The 27954-nt window shown below is 32.0% G+C and overlaps 2 protein-coding genes across 4 annotated transcripts; one reads left to right on the top strand and one right to left on the bottom strand.

Annotated features, from left to right (window-relative positions):
• The first annotated feature begins 8 nt into the window (after positions 1-8).
• Positions 9-27916, top strand: LOC107437168 (uncharacterized). Of its 3 annotated transcripts, none has more exons than XM_087151066.1 (9): positions 9-190; positions 6242-6405; positions 7736-7919; positions 11730-11920; positions 13174-13336; positions 19633-19752; positions 22235-22357; positions 26044-26190; positions 27579-27916. In XM_087151066.1, the coding sequence occupies exons 1-9, from the start codon at positions 136-138 to the stop codon at positions 27794-27796; spliced, it is 1365 nt and encodes a 454-aa protein (XP_087007192.1). In that variant the 5' UTR covers positions 9-135; the 3' UTR covers positions 27797-27916. The 3 variants fall into 3 exon arrangements, with proteins under 3 accessions (XP_087007192.1, XP_087007194.1, XP_087007193.1); XM_087151067.1 differs by having other exon boundaries at positions 18-190; positions 22238-22357; XM_087151068.1 differs by lacking the exon at positions 22235-22357 and having other exon boundaries at positions 11-190.
• Positions 1042-3235, bottom strand: LOC147803399 (uncharacterized). Its single transcript, XM_087151056.1, has one exon. The coding sequence runs from the start codon at positions 3089-3091 to the stop codon at positions 1394-1396; it is 1698 nt and encodes a 565-aa protein (XP_087007182.1). The 5' UTR covers positions 3092-3235; the 3' UTR covers positions 1042-1393.
• Positions 27917-27954: the final 38 nt, after the last annotated feature.

Genomic DNA, 27954 nt, shown 5'->3' with positions numbered 1-27954 from the left:
ACACATAAATACAGTTTATGCAATTAACAGTTGATGATCTCTTTGCAATCTTTTAATGCGTGTGGAAAGTGTTCTGAAGGTATATAAAAGGGTTAGTTTTTCACTAAATTTATCATAAGAATCCAGTCAGTAAAAATGGCTTGTTTTAATTATTTTTTCTGTATTCTAGGAATTCTTTTTTGTCAAGTTTGTAAGTAATGAATATTCTTAATAATATTTTTATCTCTTTCTCAAAGTTATATTATACTCGTGTTTATTCGATATTTTATTTAACAATTTTTCCGAAACATATTTATGTAAAGGTTTTAAAACTATTAACCACTGCTATTAATCTATTTATAGTAATGTAAAAAAAGAAAACAGTAGCATGGAATTAGCACTTACCAGCTACCAGCTCAGCACCCAGAAAAAAATAAAATATCAGTAGAAAAATTTCTAAAACAACATTCTAAAAAACTCACCTTTCCAATTATTTAAAAACAATTATGTTGGAGAATTTCTAATTATATACTCTCTACTAATAATAAAATTTATTTGTTCAATTGTTTAACAGCATAATTTATTTCATTAATTGTTTAGCAATTAAACAATTGTTTTGTCTAACTGTTAAGCTTAATTTACTTTATTTAAATTTAAGCTATTCTGCTATATTTAAACAGTTGTTTTAGTGTTTTTAAAATTTCTTTCACGTTAAACAGTTTAAATCCAGAATCCTGCGAGAAATAGGTTACTTACATTTATAATTACACATTTACATAATTTACATTTATGGGAAGCAAGACGTTTTCGACACCGAAAAATTGATAAATTTCAACATAACGATAAGTTATTTTTCACACCTTTAGATAAACTTCAATGTTTTGAATGTTTTATTTATGGAAAGTACATATTATTGTAATTAAAAATCAATCAAAGAAAATGTACAATTATAATATATAAATATTTTTATTAATTTTTTAAAATTTTAAGAAATTAATTTTTTTTAAACGCTACCATAACTTTTGGTACGCTTAAAAAATTTTCTATTTGATAAATTCCCAAATATTTTGCATAAATTCATGTAAATATGTTTGAAAAATGATGTTAACTAAATTTTATTGTAATATATGCAGAATATACTATTTAAAATAAAAAAGAATGGAGCATTTCTTAAAAATTGCAAAAAAGCATGATAAATTGTGAACAAAATTGCTCTGTACAAAAAATTGCAAAGTAATTAAAACATTTCAAATAGTTAATTAAATGCACATAAGATGTACTTACAAGTAAAAAAAATTTCAGAAGGATGTAATAAATAGTATTTTGTACGAGCGTACCTATATGTTTAAAAAATGCAATTTGAGAAAATTCAAAAAAACTAAAAAATGTCACTTAAATGTTCACTAACAACACTCTAATGCTTTCCAGATGCATATTGATCATCCATTTTTGTTTCCAATGTGTCCCTCTTTCTTTTCTGCTGTCTCTTTAGAGTCCTAGCTTCTCTATGAATTTTTTTTATCCCTATTTCAGCCTGACGTATTCGCCTGCTGTCGATTTTTCCAACAGCTTCTTCCATGTTTCTGCCAGAAGAAATTCCCATTTCCTCCATAACTTGCAGGCGGCTTTGAACTCCATCATTAAAGCATATTACTGAGTCCATTACACCAATTTTAAGAGTTTCAATTCCGATAAAGGTATTTTTTGGAACTTTCTCCCAAATGCAGTTGTTGAAGCTCTCATTGGGGTTTTGTGTTCGACCATGCAAGCATTTCTTCAACAGATCCTTTGAAGATAAATCACGAAAAATTCTTTTCACTGTTAAAAGTACAGGTTGGGGAAGTGAATGTTCATGTTTGTAAGTGTTGCCCAAAGCCATGCTTTTTTGGTAGCCACACCAACTATCCTCGCCCATAGGGCATAGAGCATGTTGCGGATTATCGTCAGTGGACAATTTGTGGAAATAAATTGCCCATATGGCCTTTGACATATCTTGAACTGATTTTTTGCAGTTTCGGCGTATAGCAAGACCATAATAAGTTTGCAAAAGAAGGATTTCATTATCAGTCAATCGTCCACGTCCAGAAAGGAGCTTACCATCAGACAGTTTTTTTGATTTCATTTCATTTTTCACCACTTTCAACCTTGACCCCATTCTTTTCTGGACATGGCCAATGCACTCTAGTTTCTCTATATCAATATCACCATAAACATTGGCTTCTTTTACTTTTAAAAACCCTTTCGAGTCTCCGTCTCCAAGGTATTTTATATAGCGAACATTTCTTGTGGTCTCGGAGCGCTTAAAAATTCGCAGTACTCCCTCTGTCTCCATGCCACCACTTGAACCACCATAATTTTTTTGGCACTCATCACAACTATCTAAATTTCTTTTACACTTGAAGCAGTATTTGGTTAGGCACTCGAAATCTAAAACTTTTCCGTTATCAATGGAAATAACAGTCACTACACCATTTATCGAGGTGTGGCCCCTCTTTTGCCAACTTCCATCAACGGAAATAGCAATGTCTCTATTATTATCATTTGCAGTAACAGCATCCTCAGAACTTTTGATCATTGATTTTGTGCTTACAGTCGTTAGAGCATTTGATAAAACTGTATGAAATCGGTCAAATTTCTCAGGAGGAGAAGGCAAGTTCATAACCGAGCAAAATGTTTCAGCAGCACTTTTACCTTTGCCTATGCATCTCATTGCATAGACAAGTCTCATATTTATGTCATAGCCAATGTTTGAAATTGTGGAAGTGCATTTGGTACTTCCTTGTTTACAAATCTTGCAACAGATGGATATAAATGAAGCTAATCCCTTACGATTATTTTGTTCTTCTGTGATTTCAAAACAAGCAGACGATTTGCAAAATTTACATGTTGATATTTCATTTATCAATGCACTTAGTATTGGCAAACTAATAATAATATTTTTATCATCAATATTCATACTTTTATTTTCATTTGATGCACAAGACTGATTAATCTTTTGTTTTGAAGCACTTGTAGGAGAGTTTTCACAATCAGAAGCAGCCACATTTGCATAAGTTTGAGTATGCTGATTTGGATGTCGTTTCTTTTTACCAAAACTTCTCTGGCGTGGCATAATTGTAAGAAAAAATAACAAACAAATAACTTAACAAAGAAAAAAAACTAAAATTCAACAATAATTTATAATAACAATAACGAAATTGAAGAATAAAAAATGTCGAGATAAAAATCGTGTTCGATTGCTTCGAAAACAAACAATGAATGCAAAGGAAATCATTTACACAGCTTGAAATTCAGCTTTGGATGATTGCTGTTGCCAGATTTTTATGTAGGATAAATGAAGCTTATTCAAATATCAATCAATCAATAATTTTTATTCCAATTGGTATCTTTTTTAGAACCTTTCAAAAACCGAAACTGTATGCTAAGGGGGCGTGGCAGTTTTGTTTACATTTTATTTTCGTTAATTTTAAGTGTTCAAAATTATCAAAAATATAAGTGTTATATATTTTCGGATTCAGAAAAATGTGTTTAATTCAAAACTATCATAATTGAAAAATCGATTTTTTGAAGGTGAAAAACGTCTTGCTTCCCTTAATACATTTATAATTTATTGTCATTTATATTTATAATACAATTTATTTGTAGAACAAAAATTTTGTTTGTTTAATCGTTAAACAATATAGTTTATTTGCTTTATCGTTTAACAATATAATTTATTTTTTCAATTGTTTAACAATGTAATTTATTTCATTAATTGTTTAACAATTAAAGAATTGTTTTGTTTAAATGTTAAGATTAATTTAATTTATTTCAATTTAAGCTATTCTAATATATTTAAACAGTTGTTTTAGTGTTTTTAAAGTTTCTTTCACGTTAAACAGTTTAAATCCAGAATCCTGCGAGAAATAGGTTTCTTCTAGACCAGGGATGGCGAACCAGAGGCACGCGTGCCACGTATGGCACGCGACACGATATTTTGGGCACGCCACCGATCCCAAAGTTTACTATGAAGCATATTAACAATTCAATTAAAATTCACAAAAAGGTGCAATTAAGCGAACAATAAATAACTAGCAAAAAAAAATTAACAGTTCTGCTTAAACTAACATCTTATAACCGTAATATAAGTTATTTGTCATCTAATTTGCAGCAACAGAAGTCACACTGATGTTAATTTAAGTTGAATTACGCGTACAACTGAGACATTGCAAAAGTTGAGAATTTGCATTTTTTCGTAGTAAATAAAGAGTTTTGAGTTGATAAAATTTAGTATTATTATTTACCCAAAAATCACGAAATCATAACTATTTGTCGGCACGTCTATGACCTCATTAAAATATATTTTAGAAAAAATGGCACGTTGGTGCATGAAGGTTCGCCACCCCTGTTCTAGACAAATATGTTTTGAAGGATAATACAATTTATTTGTGGAACAAAAATTTTTTTTTTGTTTAATCATTAAACAATCTAATTTATTTGCTTAATCGTTTAACAATATAATTTATTTTTTCAATTGTTTAACAATGTAATTTATTTCATTAATTTGTTTAACAATTAAACAATTGTTTTGTTTAAATGTTAAGCTTAATTTAATTTATTTCAATTTAAGCTATTCTAATATATTTAAACAGTTGTTTTAGTGTTTTTAAAGTTTCTTTCACGTTAAACAGTTTAAATCCAGAATCCTGCGAGAAGTAGTTTTCTTCTGGACAAATATGTTTTGAAGGATAATACAATTTATTTGTAGAACAAAAATTTTTTTTGGTTTAATCGTTAAACAATATAATTTATTTGCTTAATCGTTTAACAATATAATTTATTTGATTAACTGTTTAACAATTAAACAATTGTTTTGTCTAAATGTTAAGCTTAATTTAATTTGATTAAATTTTCCTGGTTTTTGCCGTTATCGCACATGTGTTATGATATTAAAATTTCAGAATTTCGGTAGCATTTATTTTAAATTATTTCTGTTAATTACATATAAAATATTTAAAGAAATTTCATAGGCTGAGAAACTACGTTGCGTTACTTTGTATGCGAATCTTTTATTCACTGGTTGCAACATTTATGTTATACTCTATGATTCTTCGTTTAATAATATTGATTTAAAACAATTTTATCCATTGCTATGGCTTAATAAGTAAAATATGGATATAACACGTCATGTTGTTACAAATTTAAAGTGATTCGTACGCAACTAGAAAAAGTTAAAAACTGGTATCAATTTTGCTGTTACGTAGCTAAAACTATTGTAATGCTAGCTTACACTAACAAATTAAAATTACTTATCATCTACACTCGGATCTTCATATAATTATTAAAAGAAGATGAAGTATTCTGGTAGCTACAAACATAATTATAAAGGCACGAATTAACATAATTATAAAGGCACAGATGGTTAGTCTAATTTTAGTGGTTAGGGGAGATAGTATCATTGCAGTATTATATTATTGTGGCCGTTTCAGATACATTTTAAATTAGATATGAAGGAGGGATATTTATCTTTCCTTCATATACTTATCACGGAGCAAATTTAATATTGGTATATAATTTACATTAATAAAGTGATGAGTTTCATTTTTTTAAAAATACCATTTGCAGAACTTTCATGCAAACATGCATTTTAATTTTTACATACAGGCACATGACATATAGTGGTGATAATACATTTTCTTACTTTTTGATAATACTTAGTGATAATACAGTTTCTTACTTTTTGATAATACTTGGTGATAATACAGTTTCGTACTTTCTGTTCTGTTTGCTGTTAACCCTTGGTTCTCGGAGGTCTAATCTCAGTCACTATATCTAGGAATCTAGGATTTTATTTCAATTTAAATCCATTTGCTTCAGATAAATTTTTCAAAATTTCTTAAGACTCGGGGAAATTCTGTTATATCTTTGAAACATTCTAACTACAAAAGCTATCAACTAACCGTGAAAACTTAGCGGTACTTATTAGAACTATTCAACTCTGTATTCAAAGCAGAACATGTCGAATTTTTAGCACAATATCCACTACATGACAACTACAAGTTAACCCTTTCCACTTCGATGACACTTATAAGGCGACATTAAAAAATACCACATTAAAATTTAAATTTTTTTATAGATTAATAATTAGCAAATTACTGCATTAAGTACTTAAAATGATTTAGCGCTTACGTTAGTTCAAACAGCATTTTTAAGCACTCGGCGTGCAAATTCTAAAAATCTCCCTAACTTAAGAGTGTACTAAAACCAAATATTTATGCTTTAGGTTTGGTCTATTCATCTTGCAGAGAAATAAATGACTTTACAGGTGATATTTCGTATACCTATTCCGTCAGAGGGGCTAGCCTCTATCATAAATGCTGGTCTTTGAAAAATCCCGAAGAGAATGTGATTTTCATTCAACTTAATAATGTTAGTTTTCATAACAGGGTAAGTACTTATGTAAATTCCATGTAATTAAACACATTCTCTTCTAATATAAATTTATACAATGATAATTCGCGAAAAAAAAACTTCAAAAAAATGCGAAATAAAAAATGACGAGGGATAATGATTAATTTTAATGTTTTCCTAATTTATAAAAACTCACCCGAAGAAATTCATTTTCCTTCACCATAGTAGCATCAATCTACATCCGATCGTAGGCACCACTGCTTCCTCGGTGGCTCAAAATTCTAAGGGGAAGTTGAGACTCGTATTTAAATAAGAATTGGAGAAAAAATATTTATTAAATATTGAGTATTTTTGTATTTAATTTGTTTGAGTATTCAACTTGTTTCGTATCAAAATTTCATAAAAATAATTCACTACGCATATATTACATTTTATTAATGCAGCAGTTAATTAAGTTACAGAAGCATAAATGCGAGACAAGAAATGGATGTGCTCCTTAGGACAGTGCTACGAAGTTTGGCTTTAATAGGATATGACATCAGTGCCTATACTAACTGCACCACATAAAGTGCAGCGCCTTTCCTTTCCTGGGCTCATGACTCATATTGGTTGGACCCTGGGTCAGATGAGTCACGATTTCAGCTGATAGGAGAGTTCGAGTGTGGCAAAGACCCCCCGAAATCATAGATCCGAGTTGTTAACAATGAACCGTGCAATCTGGTTGTGGCTCCATAATAGTGTGGACTGCTTTTTCAATGCATGAACTTGGTCCTATGGTCCGATCATTGCCTGTAAATGGTAATGCTCACTTACTTGGAAACCACTTGCAGTTGTTCAAGGACTTCATGCACCCAAACAACGACGGAATATTTATGCGTGGCAATGCGTTATGTCAACGGTTCTTAATTAATCGCGACTAGTTTGAAGAACATTCTGAATAATTCCAGTAAATGTTTTGGTTACCTAAATTGCCCAACATGAATCCTATCGAACATTTATAGGATATAAGAGAGCGACCAGTTCGTGCACAAAATCCTGTGCACCTGCAACATTTTTGCAATTATGGGCATCTATTAAGTATGCATGGATGAATATTCCTACAAAAGACTTTTTACTATTTGTTGAGTTCATACCACGTCGAGTTTCTACACTTCCTAGAGCTAGAGGTGATCCGACACGATATTTAAGTGTATTCCATGACTTTTGTCACCTCAGTGTATAAAGGGCTTGAACACAGAAAAAAAAAACTCATCATGCCACTGATTTGTTAGTGTTAGTAAATTAATCAGTATTTTTAAATTTTAAGGATTCTGTAGCATACATTAAAATATGTTTTTATTTGTTGATTATTATTTAATGTTTACAGCCTGCTTCAGGTGGTGTTTTAACAATAAAATTTTTGTCAGAAAACAAAGATTTTAATGTGTCTTCTCAATCTCAACTACGCAATTTTACAACCACGTCTTCTGTTGTTGAAATCCATTTCAAAGTGAATTCAGGTCAATTTGCCGATGGGATGAAAACAGGTTTCTCTTTAGATTTCAATCATGGTAGGTATTATTTTTTTTTCTATTGATAATTTAGAATAATTTAATTACTAAATTCATTTCTCTAACAATTGTTTTCTTCACCTCTATCATTGTTCTCTAACCCATTGATATCGGACTTATTGCGATAAAATAAATAACCCATAGATATCGACTATTACAATATTAGTTATCCAAAATTTCATCTCGCATGAAGAGCAGCAACATCGAGGTCGTTATTTGAGACTTCAAGGTCAAAACGGAAAAAGGCCGAAACTGCGACACATTTGTCTCGCATCCTGTGTAATGTATCAAGAACATCCATTTCAGGCTTAACAGTCACGCAGAAACTTAATGCAGGTGACATGTAATCTGCGTCTCTTGGACTGCGAAACACAAAAAGAACCATCTATCACGGTGCCGAGAACACCAGTCTTGGACAGAGGATGAATGGAGGCGGGTTCTTTTGAGTGGTGAGTTGCGATTCAGTCTGAACAGTGACTGAAGGCACGTTCTCATCTCTCTAGAATCCAGGAGTCGATATCAACCCTCAAACAGTGTCGAAAAGGAACACTAACCTCGAGGTGGTTTGATAGTCTTGCTACAACTATTGATACTACTTTAGTATGTATCACGTTAATTAGAGTTAAAAGCTATGACTCATATTAAAATTAAATTTTAATGATTAAAAATATCTTGAATACAATTGAACAACATTCTAGAATACAAGTGGGGGGTACACTAAGATTACTCACCAGGGCGTCATATCTAAACCTAGTCACCTTTTAACACTCAGGCACTGCTTCAACTGATTCCTAAATGGGTGCACCCCCTACAGCAAGAGGGAACTTCGCCAAACTCACCCTTTGGCTCACTTTATCGATGTTTCTGGCGCACTTACTATTTTGGGACTCCTTGCTCTACATCTGTCTTGGTAAGCATAATGGCAGACAAGCATATTAATGTTCATGTTTTCGGTATAAGGTATTCTGATAGGTCAGCGGTGCCGGGACGAGATTTTTGCATCCTGTGTGACACTTTTCTGTGGAACATATGGATCAATTTTCGTCTTTACGGACGATTAACGCCTATTCACATAAAACTCAGTGGTGAACGAATACCTCCAATCGGTGGATATTTAACGCGTAAAGCAGTGTTTCTCAACCACTATGCCGCGGCACTTTTGTGTGCCGCAAAATTCTTAAAATGTGCCGCCAAATATTAGAAATGATAAAATAAAAATTATAATTTTTTTTTTATTATGAGTAAAGCTTAAATTACTTTTTATAATTTTTCCACGTTTTAACTGCGTGAACATGTTTGTCGGCGATTGTATTGTCTCTGACAATCTTAAAATAAGATGGAAGTGTTTAAATTGTATATGACACACAATTTTAAAAAATGTTGTAAGAGCTAATCATTAAAGTAAGCTATGCAATTAATAAACAAATTAGTAAAGGGTAACTAAAAAAACCAATATATAAAAAGCAAATTAACAAAGGATAACTAACAAAAATTCATCTAACAATTAATAATTAGCAAAAAAACTAGTTAATAAGAAATCACAAAAAATAACAGTTAATATTTATAGAAAACAAGCTAACAATTAATAAGTAGCAAAAAAATAAATAACTGCTACTAACTAATAAAAAATTGGTCGAAAGAAATAATTAATCCTTTTTGTTGGTCGAGAAAAATTATTAATCCCCATTGTGCTTTTGTAGTACATATTATTTTATTTCACATTCATAATTATTATCACAATTTATTTAACACAGTGTAAAATAGGTAATTAAACAACTTCTAATCTAATTTTTTTCATTGTGTGCCGTCAAATTTCGAAATCGCTAAAAGTGTGCCGCAACAAAAAAAAGGTTGAGAATCACTGGCGCAGAGTGACATGCGATATCCTTGGATTTTAATCCCAACGGACACGCATTGGACAACCTAGGGGCTCAATTGAAACTCAAAAACCAGAAGAAAACATCTTTGCTGAAACAACACTGCACGCTTAAATTAATATAATACTATTTACTTATTTTTCACTACAAAAAAAAATATTGACTGCAATCGAAGAATAAACACATAATACAGTATAAGGCAAAACTTGAAGGTCAGTGAAAAAATTTTGGAAAAATGAACATAAAAAGAGTTTAAATATTCATATATAATTAATTTTTAAGGTGTTTTAAAAAATGAGCAACAAATTAGATTTGTAATTACTAAGTTATCAAAAAAGTAGTCTTTCCAAGTTATTATTTCAATTAAAGTAAAAGCTTTTTCGCTAACATAAAATGTAGCTCACAAAATATTTAGAAGCTTAAATAAGAGCAATTTTTCCGAATTACTTCAAATGTTCTGTAACTAGTTTTTGACTAAGTTCGGTGTCTCTTTCATACATTTCGTCGACGATTGTAGATTTCAACTCTAATAATGATGTAAAATGCCTTCCATTTGCATTAACTTTTCATACTAAGTCAACCCATAGGTTCTATATTGGGTTGAGACAACACCTCCTAGAATAAGGAAGGCCTCAGCACGGATCAATTTAGTAGTCCGATGTGACAAAGTTAACTGCGCAGTTGATGAAAAATAAGAAAGATGTAATTACGTTCGGGGTACTAAGCTGCGCAGTATTTGAAAATACGAAATATGTCATTACGTTTGGACTACTAAAGGATATTTATGGTAACCCGTGCAGAGGCCTACTCTTTTCTAGGAGGTGTTGGTTGAGATCTGGATATTTAGCTGGTGAATTCAAAAAGTATTGGCTTGAAACCAAATTTTTGTATTGTTACTTAAAAGAATAGTTACCTTGCTGTAATATTCAGTTCTTTCCCTTAACTATAATTTTACATTTGGTTTTGCCCTTACTTTTTTTCAGAAATAGTTCTGACTATCCTAATATATTATAAACAATATAAAAGCTAAATCAGCCCATTGTTAGCCAAGGGATAACGGCTTTAGCATTAAAGGGGTAATGTGGTCAGCATTGCGCACAAACCACCTTTACTTTCCAGACAAGCTGATACCCATCGGTCTTCAAGCAGCCACTGAAAACTGTATAGGAGTTCTTTACAAGACAGTTCAGTGGCATACACACTGAGGTATTACGGATCATTATCATTAATATTAATATGTAAACTAGGATCTAATGTCTGAGTACAGTATTTTTTTTCAAAGCTAAAGTGGCAACCGAAGGAAATAATCACTTGATATAAGCAAATATATGCCACCACTTTTTTTTACATAGCTGTTTTGCATACCCGGACCAAATTTTTTGGCAAGGCATTAACGGGTTAAAATTATTTATTGGTGTCTTCTTTAGTGTCTAATCATGTATTGGAGTCGAGTTTACTTAATTTATTTTTTCTTATTTTATCCATAACCCAAAACCTGGAACACAAACTATAGTTTGTCTATGTAAATAAATCCCCTAGTCATTCTTCAGGAGTAGTGGCGTTGACTATTGTGATGAGGTTTAACTATTTCAGGTAGAGGTATTGGATCATTATTTAAGACATGTTTTAGTTCGGGTCCGCGAGAGAAAGAGAATCAGTGGAGCTATTTCTTGTTTCCATAGCAGCAGACGGCCATAGGCTTTGTGGCTAGGGGAGTTCTTTCTATGGACAAACTATAAAGTGTTCTTTCAGACTAGATTCAGTTGTTAAAAAAGTTAATGGTCCAGATTAATGCCATATTCTATATAACGTTGTCACATTTCATTTGATTGTTCACTTGATATATGATATATTCGTTGATATATTCACTTGATATATTCGTAGTCACATTTCATTTCGTTGTTCATTTGATTTAAATTATTGTAATTTTCAGACTGCAACAGGATACTGACTGAGCTTAACGGCAGTATAAACACTCCAAATTATCCATGGTACAGAGGTGTAACGACAGCAGAATGCATTTATGAAATAAGATTGAGACCAGGATATCTGGTCAATATTACTTTTCACGATGTAAATATAGGTAACGGTGATAATGATGACTGTAATATAGATTATTTACAGGTGAGATTCTTTTTTTTTCCCAAATCACTAAAGAACCGGTACTCTTTGAAGTAATGCGTCTCTAAAGAACCGGTACTCTTTAAAGTAATGCGTCTCTAAAGAACCGATAATGATTAAAAATAACGTTTCATTTTTAACTTAAGTAGAGAAAATGGGGATTTTGTGTATTCTATGGTTAATTTGACATCTTTCAGATTTATGCATCATCACGTAAGCTCTACAACGCAAGTTTCGAAGCAACTGCGCATGCTCGCGTATTTTCCTGATACTTATCTTTACGTTATTTGGAGGAGATTAGCGTTATACAACTACAAGAACGAAAGCTTTGTAAACGCTTGAAGATTGTAGCTTAACACAGTGTTGTTTATAACTGTAGAGAAATTGGTAAAAGATACGAATAAAATTTAAAAAAAGGCAACATTATATTAAGTTTGTTTCAATTTTAGTTAAAATATGGGGAAAAATTATATTACAATGAGCCCCTTAGTGCCCCAACAAATGCATCCATAATTTTGCGGCTTGGCTGAGTGTTTAGTCACATACAGTGTGCATGTGTGTGTTCAGTCACACAATAATAATAAATAAGGCAAAAACTATAGAGATATAGTATACAAAACTATAGTATACAAAACTATAGTATACAAAAACTATTTGAAAGTTATAGAGTCATTTGAGAGCAAAAATATAATCTTGTATGTATATCTAGAGAACACAAGGCACCTTCAGAAAATTTTATAGTTTCCTATCGCTCTCCTTTTAAAGGGAAATATTTAAGATATTCTATGTGCCACTTCATATTTTAAAAGGTACATGATGGATGGGATGAGGGACGCTTCGCAGTCCTGGTGCCTAATAGCCAATACATACTAGGACTAGTTGTTTGTGGTGAGGTTCTTAAAATGTTTTCTGAAAGCTTTAGTCCGAAATTATCTACCACTCTAAAAAATATTTTTCAAGAATTGTAGTTGTTGGCAAACCTGCATACGGCTTGATTGGTAAAACTTTAGATTCTTGTTATTTAATAGTTTTGCTTTTAATTGTTTAAAAATTTTCTCCTCCAGGACATCAAACATTCTCTTGGTATGGTGGGCGGTCGAGATCTATATTGCATGAAACACATCTTGTAGAAATAATAAAAGGGCTTGAGAGTTGCAACTGATTATTCATAAAGTTTAATATCTATATTTGCTGATTACATTTTAATTCATGAGATCAACAGCAATGGTGTAGCCTTTATCTGTTTCCGATTCTAGATTCGTGATGGTGACACCGAAAAAAGCCCTCTAATTGCCGATATTTGCGGAAGTATGGAGTCATATTCTGTCAAGTCAACTAGCAATCACTTATGGATGAAACTCAAAGCTGGTTATTTTCTAAATGACGGATTTTATGCAAATTACAGCGCAGTAGCAATTGGTAAGATAAATAATTTTAGGTTTTCTTTTAAAGGGTAATATTTTAAGATTTATTAAATTTAGTTATTTTTATTATTATTGATCTTAACTTTGAAACTTAACTGGTTTTTTCCTCCTTTCATCAAACGTTAGTATTGCTTTGATGTCATTTTTGTATGACGTTACAAAACCTTCAAACTTAGAAATAAAACTAGAATTTTTTTTTTGTAATCTAATTCTGTTACAATCGATTAAGATTCTCTTCAAGTAGTGGATTTAAGGAAGTAACCTACGTCTATTAACGTTTTCATTTTGAAGGTCTCATGTAGACTTAAATTGTTACCGCATATTATTGAAAAATTTAATAATCTGCTTGTGTTAAAAATAAGTTGATCTCGTGTCTTGGTATTGACTTTACTTAAGGGGACAGTGAAGTAAAATTCTTTCAAAAATTTGATTTTTTGAATTTGACATCATCTATTAGCCTATACTTTTCTGATTAAGAAAATATATAGGTTTGCTAATTTTCATAAATTGAAAGTGCTTTAAAAGCAATAAAACAAAAGTAAACAAAAGTGGCACGCCCACATTTCAAGGTTTCGTTTTCTGTTTTCTTTAGAATTCTACTGTTTTTTATGTTTTTTTACATTCTGCCTTGCGCCTAGAAACGAAATAAAGAAAGAAGCTCTTTTGTGGATCGTTAGTGACGGAATCTAACTTATTTATTGATTTATTGAAATTACATGCATTTGCTGACTTGTGTGCTCAATATATAGGCTTATAAGTCATTGTCAAGTAGAAAATACAGATAGAACAATTCAGAGAAAGACATCACAAAGAATACATCCAGGGTTACGGTGGGATTCGAACCCGCTACCTCGAGATATAACAAGTTATGGTGCTGGAGAGCTTTAAATTTATGAATTATTTTTAACTATATGTTTTTTTACCTTTAAATCTGTTTTTCTCAAAACATTATTTTTTGTTACTTAGGTACATATATCTCTTGTTCTATACAATTTAAAAAGATAAAACTTGGTAGGCTTATACATCATTGATTGTTTTATACAGTAAACCTCAAATTTAGTTAAAAATTTAAACATTTTGAAATCTGGAGTAAAATTTAATTGCCGAAAATCAGCAAAAATTGGTATTTTGAAACAGTCAATTTTTTATTCTGCAAAAAATTTTGCATTTTAGTCTAATTTTAGGTATACTGTATACTCTAGGCTATATATTGTGTGTATAATTTTTTTCAGACAATTATATTGAGTAGTTGTAGTTTTATATGTACCTTACTGATGACATAATTTGAAAATTTAACAAAAATTTGCCTATAAATTGTATGAATAAAAATTATTGTCTAACTTAATTTGTATATTTTACTGCAGAAATACATTTAAAAAAACCCAACAAATAAATATTAAAAAATTTAGAAACCTATCATTAAAATTAAATTTTTTGTAGCAGTTATTGCAAAAGTCACTTCACGCCGCATTTTCGTTCAGCGAGATGTTCAATGTCCCCTTAACAGAGGTATTCGGAATATCGAGGACCTACTGCAATCTAAAAATTAATGTCATTCCTAAATTAAAACCTTACAGAAAGTTCAACCTACAATATTTTAATTTGAATAACTGACGCTAATTGCTCCTGTATTATTTCTTTTTTTAATGGTTCCTGAATTTTGAGTTTCGAGCTTAAACTCTAAGGTCATTAGAGACACACTTAACTCAGAAGTTCATTTTAAGAGTATTGAATTTAATGTCTAGAATAAAGATAAATAATTTTTTCTAGCTGCCCACCAAACAGAACGTGTTTTTCATAATATTGAATAGATATAGATAGTGTCCAATTTATTCTCTCTTACAGTTTCCAGCAAAAAGCTCATAGCGTAGGAAAAATTATTTTGATTTTTATTTATATCAAAATGAACAACAATGAGTATTATTACACCTTTCAGAATTTGTACAAGTTTCAGCTTTCTTACCCCATGTTTTCCGACTAATGCTCCGAATTGGTTCAAATGTGTGTATTTAATTAATTCGTATTCAAAAGTATATGTTTCCTTATGCAAAATAACCTATACCTTTAAGATGACCCCTCAAAGTTTGTTTCGGTGCCGTGGGGTTGGTCACTCCCCACTAATAAGGGGTTGGATATTTTTACGGATGGTTCAAGTGTGGAGTTCGCCGAAGAGACCGATAATGGAAGTAGGATAGAGCACAAGACCGGCTATGGAATTATCATCAAGAGAGATGGGATAATCATTAAGGTGGACTCCATTAGACTTTCCAACAACTGCAGTATTTTTATGGCTGAGCTGATGGCAATTAAAAGTGCATTTGATTGGCTGGCTATATGTGACTACCCGGACGCCACTCTTTTCACTGATTCGCTGTCATCGTTGCAAGCCCTAAGTGACCCAACTCCAAATAAAGGTCTGGTTTCTTAGGACAAGCGCCTTATCTGGGCGTCAGCGGTACGTCAACGTCCAGTTGGCGCCAACAAAATACTGGTTTGTTAGCTCATGGCTTGGTTTCTTAGAACTAGCGCCGTATTTGCGCGTCAGCGGAAAGTTGACGTAGAGCTGACGCCAAAAAATACTTTTTTGTTAGCTCAGCATGAGCAGTTGGTCAAACGCAGACATTATCTCTCATTGCGCATGCGTTAATAACGTAAACAAATATTTATTTTGAATTTGTATTGATTTTGTTATTGTCGACCAGTGTTTAAGAGAACAAATAATGACTTCGTCTAAGAAAAAACACATTATAGCTGAGCTAAATGAAGAGTGCTATGTTTAATGAAGAAGCTATGTTTAATGTCAAAATTAAAATCTTGGCTGATTTCAATGTGCTGTTGGATGTTGTCCGCCATTGCTTCTGTGGTTAACGTCACGTTGTAATCCAACTGTAGTTGAGTTGGACGGCACTTGTAGTTCAAGATGAGCGTTCGATGACGTATACTATCAAACTCACAAATGGCCCAATCAGAGGTTAACGCTGATTTCCAGCTGACGGCGTCCTGTCCTAAGAAACCAGGCCTTAACAGAAAATACTAAACAACTATGGAGGCTAAACATTACATGTAACTGAGTCAGGGCTCACATTGGTATCCTAGGCAACGAGGAGGCGGATCAGGCAGCCAAGGAAGCCGTCAATCTCAGCCAAATCAATTTAGAGGTCCCAAGTTCCAAGGCCCAGATCAAAACAATCATCAAATCCACCAACCTAAATAGATGGAAATCAGAGTGGCAGAGCTCCGAGAGAGGTCGACAAACTTATATTTTTTTAAAAGACCCTTCCACCAAAACGACTACAACTTTTACCTAAACCAATTACTTACTGGACACAGGGTGTTAGGAGAATACCAAAATAGACTTTTCAATAAAAACCCAAACTGTACCTACTGTGGGGACAATCAAACAATCGAACACTTGATCATGAACTGTCCATACTTCCAGACACTCCGTAGAAAACATCTTGCAGGACAAAATTTGCATCAATGCAAAGTTGGTCTGTAGAAACATTGTTAAAAAAATTATAAAGGTAACATTGGAGGACATTCTGAACCACATTTAACTCTACTCGGAGCCTGCGAACACTATTGCTGGTGTCTTGTGTTTTTATCTACCATCATTTTAAACTTCTCTAGGATTTAACTTGTATTGTTTTTATCAACTTTTAATTTAACAAGTATTGTTTTTATAAATCTTTAACTGATTGTTTTGATTCTTAACTTGTTTTGCTTTTTAACCTTTATACCAAATTTTAATTTCTAATATTTTATCACTGTTTTGCATGCTTCTGTAAAGTTTTAACATTTATTGGTTTTGGGGTGATTTTGTTTTTTAACCTTTTTACTACTTTACTATTTTAATTGGTTTACGCTTGTTTTATAGAATTGTTTTATAGAATTATTTTAGATATTCTGATTTTTATACTCACTGTTGATGTAACTTTTAGAGATTTACGTATTTTTAATGTATGTTTTGTGTGTGTATCTACTCTCGTATGCCCTTATATAGGGCGGGGCGAGATACAAATAAACTCATAACTTTAACCCTTTTGAAGGCCGTAGTAAGTATACTTACCACCACGTTTTACCACTTTTAATTTAGGTTTCCATTTTTCAATAACTTCAGCTTTCTTGAAGTGAGTTTGAATAAAATTGGTAACCATTTGTCACCTTTAAAAAAAACGTATAAAAGTTATAAAATACATAATTCCTTTTGAAGTTTGTAGCATTTAAGGAATTTATTTTATAAATAAAGAAAAATAAAAGTCAGTAGGTTGCTAATAGGTCATGTTAAATATATTTACCACCAAAAAAATGGCATTTTTATAAACTAGAGGAGTTTTTTTTTATATTTTTATATATCAATTACTGTTCTTAAAACAATTTCAATTCCATTAATACTTTAATTTACCTTTACTAGAAATAAAGGGCCCGTTAAAGGGTTAAGATAAGAGAAGCTTTGAAACTGCTCATTATTTTAGCAAAAAGTTTGAGCCATATTGTCTTTGTACCAATTATGGACTCTGCTTATGTGAAGGAGCATCATCTTTCTGATATCAAATAGTCTGAGTTTATAGTTTTTTTAGACTCCCCAAATATACTTATCCTAAAATTTCGTCTTTACACACTTCAGAACACATTTATAATGAAACCAACAGAAGTTTTAACCTCTCTTCCCAAAAGCATTTATGAAGAACTTTCATTAAAGTTGAGCACCGATATTTTTTTTTCATGTTTAGTTTCGATAATGACCACAAACGGTCAGTTCAGAGAGCATGGGATATTGCAGAATAAAAAGTTTCTCATGGGAGAAGATATACTCGTATACTGCGTGTCTCGTAAGAATGCTGACATTTTTTTCGAGTCTTAATTTTTATGACAAGCGGTGATATGTGTCTCTATTCTTTTAAAGCACTTAATTTAGCAAAAAATTTATAAAAACTAATTAATAAAAACTAATTAATAAAAACTTTGAAATGGTTAATAGAAACATTGAATACATTAGATTAATTGTTAAGTTAGCAAAAGTATTTGAATATAAAATAAATCAAGCCAATCAAAAAATACAACTGTCAACAAACCCCATCGTGTGATTTTTACTTTATTTTATGAGTGTTTCGCAAAATATCCAACAAACCGCTCAAAAAGTAATTATAAAAATCCCTTTCAAACATTTTGCTCTAAATTATCTATGAATATTTTAGAAATCTTTAAAGGGTGTTCTAATGACGACAATCCTAGAAAGGATGATCTTCTATATGGATGATGTACTTAGATTTCTAAAACATAGATTCTAACATAGACCGATGCTGCTTCCATATTCATGCTAATATGGGCCTTAATTGCTGGAACCAATAATAGTTCACTACTTTTCTTTAATAAAAATGCATTTTGATTTAAAAAAAAAAAACTACTACACAAAGTTAAATTAATAAATTTCTAGATTGTGATGAACTTTTCTGTTCATCGTTAACGTAAATGATTTCAATTTCAGTGCTAAATCTGTGTAGAGATAAAAACGAAATAAATATCTGTGCACAGTTTTTCTACTTTAAAAAAAAAAAGTTTAATTTGTAAACATCATCAAAAAAAATCTCGTAAATTAGCCAGTAACTCTCCAGTAAAACTGGACGAAGTATTTTATGAGTTACTGTTTTTAGGGATGTTATTGTTGTTTTATTATTTCTTTATTCAAAACGATGTTTTTACTTAAATCTAAATATTGATTGTTTTCCTACTTAAAAATATCCTCATTGTTTTACAATTTTTAAAATTATTATGCCAATAAATATGTTGTTGCCATTACCAGCAAGCCTTGCTTCTGTAGAATGAAGAGAATTTAAAGGAGAGGAATGCGCTCCTTGCTTTTAACGCCATAGATGACCAAAAGTACGACTTTGCAACATGCATACGTTACAACTCGCTTTACAGGGAGATCTCATTCACACATCTCTCATCCATTTGCAGATCGTAATTTTGACATGAACTAGAGAACGATCATTCTCCGATCCAGTAGGAGTCCCCAGAGGTATTGATTTGTTACGGGAACTTAAAAGGACTTTGTGACCCTGACAGATTCAGCGTTCACCGCTCACGATTTTATGCACAGGAAGTCTGCGATTGGCGGGATTCAATCTTGGAAATGGGGTAACGCCCTACAATCTAGGCCATCCCGGCCTATCAATGTATATTGATCTTAATGAGCAGTTAATAAGTATGCTTAACAAAATTGTTTTTATTCATCTTCTCCGTTATCTCCATCTTAATATTATCATGATCTTCATTATTATTTTGTAGCCCATGATGATTGTTATCCTAGAGACAGCTTCCGTTGTGCAAATAACACTTGTATTCCAAAGAGTGAGGTTTGCGATGGAATAAAAAACTGCGAAAATGGTGCTGACGAGCTTGGTTGTGGTAAGAGAATCACTTTTAAAATCAATTTATATATATACAGAGATGCCAACTTGCTCCGCTTAGTAAAATAGTATTTTCCAGTGGTAGCGAAATTTAAGTTACTCTTAGTTTAGTATTTTATCTTTTAAATAATTTTTTCACCACTAAATAGCAAAAATTATACGTATTTTTTAAAACTAGGAAGCTTCGCCCCCTACTCGCTGGCGCTCGCCAACCCCCGGAACTGCTTTCGCAGTTCATTTCTTCGATTTTTGTTACCATTTTTTAGTGCTACGAAAATGCGTCTTTGGGATTTGCCAAAAATAGAACAAGATGCAATTTTATTTTTTCAGGAGCGAAATATTTTGCACATTGTTCACCGAAATCCGATAAAATACTTTGATTTTAAATAAAGTGTTTTATTTTATGATTTACCACAAAAATTTTGGTGTAGATTGGTGGCACTTAAAAATCGCCAAATCTGTAGTTGCTGTGGCGTTATTACGTAAGTACCGAATTTTTATTCCATACTTTTTTGAATCATATTACTTCAAACATTAGAATATGCAAGAAGTATACATTAGCACATAATTTTATACCATTTAATTTTTCAAAACAATTATCTTAGCAACAATTTTTATCAAAACATTATAAACTAAAAAGCATAAAATAAAGAATTCTTAGGATAAAAAAACGATTTTAAAAATTCCTCATATTGAAATAAAAAACTTCCATATTGTTTCTCTTTTTATTCTTATAGTTCTTAATCAGACGTAAAAAAGCATTCTGTAGAGAACTATAATCAAATAAGAAAAAAAAATTTATTATAAAAATCATGACACTTACCTTCTTTATAAATCCGCAGAATTCCAAATGAAATGTTCTTCGTTTGAAAGATTTATTTTCAAATAATATGTACATAGATTATCCCTTTATTACTTTTAGATAACATACCACACATCAAAATTTTATAATTGTAAGATCTCGATATGAATTTGAATATGTAGCTTAAAAACAGAACAACTGAATTCTATTTGAAATTATCTATTCTTTCAAAACTAAAAAATACTTACCAAGAAAACGATAAAAAATTTATTAATCATCAGCACAAATGACACTATTTCAAGTAATTAGGATGATTCTTTATTGTTGTTTTCCAAATTATATAAATACAGAAATATATACCGTTCTATAACAAAGAAGAATATTCTATAATAATTGCAGTTCTTGACGTTCTGAATTCACATTTATTTATTGGAATGACGAAAGCAATGTTGACTTCACTTTAATTTGTAATGAATTGAAGACAGAAGAAATGCATTTTACCTTAATACACGCATCACATCTGTAACAGTATGCGATAGCGAAATCGGAAGTTATCAGTTGCAAGTTTGTTGATAATAGAAGTTGAAAATTATTGGGGAATTTTCTTCAAATGTTTGGCGTGTTCTGTTTTTGAAAGATTTAACAATGTTCTGGAGAGTTTTTAAGTTTTTGGCTTTTTCCTTAGGGAAATTTCGCTTCTTATTTCGTGCAAAGAAAATGGCGACCGACTCTGCCAGTGATTCTGATGAAACTAAATGAAAACGTGATAAATTAATGTCTGATATTTACAGTCTCCCGCTAGAGGGCGTTCTCGAGCGTTGCGATCGCGAATACCTTTACTGCTGTTGTTAATTTTATTCTGATGACAACCAAACCAATATTGAAATGAATGAGGAAAAACTGGATCCTACCTCGTGATTTTTAGGCCAATAGCAAGCAGCATTATTATAAATTAGTACCTTTTCACACACATGCGTTCTCGATTTTAATTGGCTGTTTTGTGCGTTACTAACCGTAAGTCTTCTGTGATTGGCTATTTGTTATCATTTCACTCTCTTCTTATATTATATAAAGATATATATTTCTTACACTTAAAAAGCATTAACATTGTAAATTGATAGTGTGGCCGGTGCTTATTGAAAGTAAATTCAGGAACATGGAGAAATAATAGTATTTCATTTAAGTAAGGGCCGGAGCCCCGAAATGAGAATATTATATGCAGGTGGATAGATAGGGAAGCGACAGATTGACCTTGGAAAGTGGGTTTTTTATATCGTTCTGGATAATATCTTTAAATATTAATAGGTTTTAGTAACGTAGGACTGATCAATTTCCCAAGCATTCCTGAGATAATTAGATTAATATTATTACTTTCTTCGTGGAAAAGGATTTAAATGATTGCATGTTAGATATATGCTGTACTTATGGATCATATTTAATATATAATTCTTTTAACATTATCTATATTTATACATATATATGTATATAAAATTTTATACTTTAAAACGTATAATTTTACTGCTTATTTAGAGTAAAACATAATCAAATCAATCTTTTTTTCTAATCAAAAATTTTATGTTGTTTGAAAAGTAATACTTTTGTTTATTTATTTTAACATTATTTAACTTTTTTATATATATTATTTATGTAACATTTTTATTTTATTTTCTATATTTGGCAGTTTATAATGATTGTAAAAGTAATGACAGCTTCCGTTGCTCTGAAAATACTTGCATAGCCAGGAGTGAAGTTTGCGATGGAATGATAAACTGTCCAAATGGTGCTGACGAAATTGGCTGTCGTAAGATTATTTTAGATTTATTTTAATATTACGTAACTATAAAAGTGGTAGACAGTAAATGCTTTAACGAATCTTTATAATGTAACATGCAAAGTTCAAGATAAATCTAGATATACTCAGATTAATGAATGCTTAAACATTTACTTTCTTCTAGGATAACTTTGTAATTTTATAAATGTTTGAATTAAATAATTTAGCTATTGTGTTGTCCGCTCTTGTTATTAATTTATAAATGTTCTAATAAATTTCATAGTACGAAGCATAAAGTACTTCATGGTACAAATCATATAGTAAGTTCTCCCCAATGATCCTCTGCAATAGTCGGATCACCTCTTCATTCTTTAGGAGTTCTTGTAATTCCTGCACTATTGTCACAAGTCTGTGAGTCAGTCCTACTGTTGTGGTAGGATTAGGACGAGAACCGTTTCCAACTGGGACGGGCTTTGCACCCCGTGAAGTTTGCTGTGTGGGTTTCCCCACAGTTGCAACACTTTGGTGGTGTGTGTCTGTCTTTTCGACATTCGTATGATTGGTGTTCGCCGGCGCATTTCACACATTTTGAAGATGCATTGCATGCTTTTTGAATATGGCCATATTCTTGACGGGAGTTGTGGAACTGCAGCTTCGATGGAATCCTCCATGGGTGGAGCTATGTGAGAATCTGCTGTGGTTTTAGATAGTGGTAAGGAAGTGACGGTCTATAGCGGTGAAGAAGAGCAGCTATTTATAGTCGTAATTAAATAATTATCTTTAGTTTTCTTGACATCAATTTAACTTTTCCTCCTTTGCCACGTCCAGACATAATTGCAAGAGAATGAAATAGGTCTTTAGATATCATGACTTACCTTCGTTCGTTGTTGTAGAACTGGGCATCTGAGGTCTAGATGGCCCCTTTACATGACTTACCTTTCGTTCGTTCGTTGTTGTAGAACTGGGCATCTGAGGCCTAAATGACCCTTTTCCCATTCATCTTGAAATATCCCATGACGGGAACATACATAGGAAAGATGTGATGTAGGCTCGGAATAGAACCTGAAATGAGGTAAAAATGAAGAAAGGAATCATGTGAGGTGTAGCAGGCATGATGGTGGGGCTCCATATCTACATATTTTGGGTTGGGAGCAAGGAGATGAGTAGAGAGACTATTTTCTCGTCATTCAACAGTTCCTGGAGTTCTTTGAGAATGTTCAGGAATCTAGCTACATTGCTGGGGGCATCGTGAGGTTTCCTTGTGAAGGTGCGCTGGTGTCTTTTTGGCCTAGCACCACAACCCGTACATGACTTACCTAGTCCTAGTGTTTTGATTTTATTGGGCACCAGGGCCGCGAAGCGGCCCCTATCCCATTCATCTGGAATTTTAGAACAGTTTTGGTTGAGCAATGAGGTAAGCAGGCAATGGAGTTGCTTTTATGAATGTTTCAAGCTCTTTGCTTGAATAACTAAAAAGGAATCAAAAATAAATTGAGCAGCTTGCTCTAAACTGTGTTTGTTTGATTTTGGAGTTGTTCAGAATTGTATCAGCATGAGTAAACGTTATTTTCAGAAAGGTTGATGAAATTATTTGTTTTGATAGTTATGATATGAGGCGTCGGAGGTGAAATGTGCAGCTATTGGTCTCTAGTTTTTATCTTTGATATAATTTTCAAATTTAAGGATTTCATTAAAATTAGCTGTTTAACATTCTATGGCTTTATCGAAAAAATCTGCGTTTAGCTTGTATATATGCTGTGATAGAGTTGGTATTTTGAGGTCTGTATGTATATTGGTATTCCGGATGAACCATCTTGCACAGGTTATTTTTCTAAGGATCTTGTTTTGGCATTGGTTTAATTTCTTCAGTAGATGTTGAGGTATCGTTGTCCAGGCAGGTGAGGCATAGGTAAGTATTGGGCGGATCATTGCTGTATATAGTAGCTTTTTTAGTTTAAGTGACATATTCTGATTATATATTAACGGTTGTATGGCTATTATTGCTGCATTTGCTTTATCTATTGTGCTTTTGATGTGATCATTCCAGGTGAGTTTGCTATTGATTATAAGGCCAAGATAATTTGCTTTTTTAACTATTGGTATTGGTATGATGAACATTTTTGGTTGAAGTTGTGGAAGTATTTTAATTCTTCTTTTTTGTATAATTAATATTTGTGATTTTCCAGCATTTACTGCAGTTTTCCATTTTAAGCACCAGTCTTCTATTTCGTCTATATGGTCTTGTAGTTTTTGAAGAGCATGATTTGGGTTTCTGGATTTAATAATAATACCGGTATCGTCTGCGTAATAGGCTGTTATGCTGTTATAATCGGCTTTGTTTATAGGAAAATCATAAGTGTATAATATGTATAATATCGGTCCCAGAATGCTGCCCTGTGGTACTCCGGCTGTGATGTTTCTCTTTGTGGATTTTTTGTTTTTGATGGTGATTTGAAATGTTCTATTAGAAAGATAGCAGGATAGGAGTTTGATTATGCCGGGTGTAAAATTCAGCTGTATGAGTTTATATATTGTACCAGTTTGCCATACTTTATCAAATGCTTTGGATATGTCGATCATCAGGAAGGCTATTGTTTCTTTATTTATGATTGCTCTGCCAGTAGAGTCTATTATTCGGAGTAACTGTTTGGTGGTATCTAGTTTTTGTCGGAATCCATACTGTTCGTCGGGGAGGGCTGTAAGAAGTGGTTTTATTCTATTGTAGATGATTTTTTCGTATATTTTTCCAAGTATGTTAAGTAGACTGATTGGGCGATAACTCTCAGGGCAGCTTGGGTTCTTATTTTTCTTGAGAAATAGAATGACTGATGCGTTTTTCCAGATTTGTGGGTAGTAATTATGAGCAAGGCAGACATTAAAAATATGCGTGATTTTGCAGATGTAGCTGTTTGGTAATAGTTTTATCATCTTATTCTTTATCCCGTCCTCACCTATAGCTTTATTGTTTTTCAGTTTTTGTATGATACAGCTAACTTCTTGATTATTGGTTGAATTTATTGTTTCTGGGATGAGGTGTTCAGTTTGAAAATTATTAACTTCTTCTGTGATGATTTTGGTCAGAGTTGATATGTGGTGAAAATTGATTTTGAAGTGAATCTGCGAATATTTCGATTTTTTCTGATATTGTGTAAGCTGTGCCTGATGGTCCAATTATTGGTCTGTCTATTTGAGGAGTTGTTTTCAGTTTCTTGGCCATTTTCCATATAGAGTTGTTGGTAGTGCAGAGGGAGACGATTTTTGCCCATGACTTACCGGCATATGTGGTGAATTATTTAAGCATACGAATAGTTTAAAAATAGTGGTGGATAAAAATCTACTAAATTGAATTTTTTTAGACAAAACATTAATAAACTACCGCTTGAAAATATTTATTCGCTGTCCGAAGCTAGTTGGCATCTCTGTGTATATAAATAAAACTAATTTTGTGTGTTCTATATTGCATTAATTTCTTCAAATCATTTATTAACGATAATAATATAAAAAAATTAAAAATTTACTCTAATTATGTGTTTATTAATAATCTTGGCTTCGCCGGTCACCGGGGACCCCCCGTGTCATTCATTCAACGTGTTAAAAGCATACATACGCATTTGAGTTTCATATATTTATGCATTATATATATTAAAATAAATACATGTTTATATAGATGAAATAATAACAAAATTGGGATATTAATTATATTTATAATTTTACAGATCAAATAGTTGGAATGACAACAAATGTTGATGGCTCAAAAGAAGAAGTAACTACAGATAGTTCTAAGCAAACCGTGCAAACTACTTCCACCATTGACAAGTTTGAATCCACAACAATGGCACAAGAATTGCCTCAATGCGCAAATGGTAAAATATTTTAGACAACTATTTTTGAAGCACTGTCTAATACTTAAAATTGACTTTCGCAAAGTAAAGATGCTTTTGTAACACTGCTCTAATGTTATAATTCAAGAAAAATTCTTTTAAATTATAAACCTAAAATTTAAATATTTTTAAGTGCTCAATTAATCTATTAAAGTCACAAACTATTACCTTTAAAAAATTTATTTTATAATGAATGAAGAAACATCTTGTCTATTTAAAATCAAACTATTTTATTTTTTATTCGAAGTTGAACAGCAAACCCATTTTTGGGTTTATGGTTACCAATATTCAAATGAGTAAATTAGGAATTTTGATCCCATCTCAGAAAATAAGGGAACTCTGTGATCAATTAGAATATTGATGGGACTAACCAGCATTTGCATTACATAGAAAAGTAAACCATAAAACGGTTAGTCCAAAGACACGGGAGCTCTGATCCATGATCAATCCATCACTGAGGATATTTTAAGTAAGTACTGTTGTCGAGCTGGGAGCCTAATTCGTATTGTCCAGTCATCACTGGGATTCGAACACGAGCCCCCCTCATTAAGAGGTGAGCGCTCAATTCCATGTGACAACATGGCTCTAAATCAAATTAATTATCCCTCTTAAATGCATCTCGTTTATAGAGCGTTTAAGTTCCTTGGTGGTTCAGGGGCTAGAGAGCTTGCCTTCCAATGAGGTGAATTCGAATCCCAGTGATGGCTGGTCGATACGAATTTCAGACCCGGCTTGTACCGACAACAGTGCAGACGTAAAATATCCTCAGTTGTAGACGGATCATGGACAAAAGTCCTCTAGCTGTCAGGCGGAACGTGGGAGGTTTTCGTGGTTTTCCTTTTCATGTAACACAAATGTGAGTTAGTTCCATTAAAAAGTCTTTCATGAAGGAAGCATTTCACTCAATACTTGATCTAGGAGTTCCTTCGTTTTTTGGATGGCGTTCAAAATTACAAGGCTACGGAGTTGAATATTAGTATTCGTAAACCCAAAAATTGGGTTAGCTGTTTAACGACGGTTATAAAATAAAATAAAATGCACTTTTAATAACAATGGTGTTGTTAAAATGTTTATGTATTGAGATGAAATTTTAATATAAAGCTAACTCGAAGTATCATTTACAGTTACCATATAGTTCTTTTTTATGGTGCTTAAAAAACTTAAATCAAGAGCAAAATAACTTTTTTTTAATCGTTTCGTAAGAATTACAATATTATTTTAACTTATCCAAGTTAATAAGGATAAGTACAAAATCTTGTCCCTTACATGTAATGTGATTCTTCATTAACATCCGCTACTTAGCGTTGACTCCATGTGAAGAGATTTCAGTATAACCTAAATAATAACCACTCTGTGCAATGTTTTTTTAGGTACCAAGCATTCGACGATCAAGGATGTCATGGATATTGCAGTTGAGGAACATCGTCGTCGTTTGGAAGTGATAGAGCTCCAAAAAAGATATGAAATGGATAGAATTGAATTCCAAAAAAAATTTGAAACTGAAAAACTCAAACAAATGAAACAATACCATAACTTTAAAATTCGAGGAGCTGAAAAAAGATTCAGTAAGGATAGTTCTGAGGAATAGGTCAGCAAAAGCTGTTCTCATTTATAATTTAGGCGCTGCTATATGTTTCTGCTATTTTTTAGGCAACGCTATACATTATGTAGCCTTTGATCTTGTAAAAAAATAAAAAAAAAATTTGTACTTGGTTTTGATATTGAAATAAGTGTGATAATTTTCTG

The sequence above is a fragment of the Parasteatoda tepidariorum genome, chromosome 9 (assembly GCF_982258835.1).
Source record: "Parasteatoda tepidariorum strain Cologne lab strain chromosome 9, Ptep-v5.0, whole genome shotgun sequence".
NCBI classification, from domain to species: Eukaryota; Metazoa; Arthropoda; class Arachnida; order Araneae; family Theridiidae; genus Parasteatoda; species Parasteatoda tepidariorum.
Note: the sequence above shows the minus strand (reverse complement) of the source record. Positions and strands in the feature narration are given on the sequence as shown.

Excerpts from the sequence above, each read along its gene's own strand:
- LOC107437168 (XM_087151066.1), top strand. The coding sequence starts at position 136 with ATGGCTTGTTTTAATTATTTTTTCTGTATTCTAGGAATTCTTTTTTGT. Across the intron at positions 191-6,241 it reads AATTCTTTTTTGTCAAGTTT|GTTTGGTCTATTCATCTTGC; the intron begins GTAAGTAATGAA and ends TTTATGCTTTAG. Across the intron at positions 6,406-7,735 it reads ATGTTAGTTTTCATAACAGG|CCTGCTTCAGGTGGTGTTTT; the intron begins GTAAGTACTTAT and ends TAATGTTTACAG.
- LOC147803399 (XM_087151056.1), bottom strand. The coding sequence starts at position 3,091 with ATGCCACGCCAGAGAAGTTTTGGTAAAAAGAAACGACATCCAAATCAG.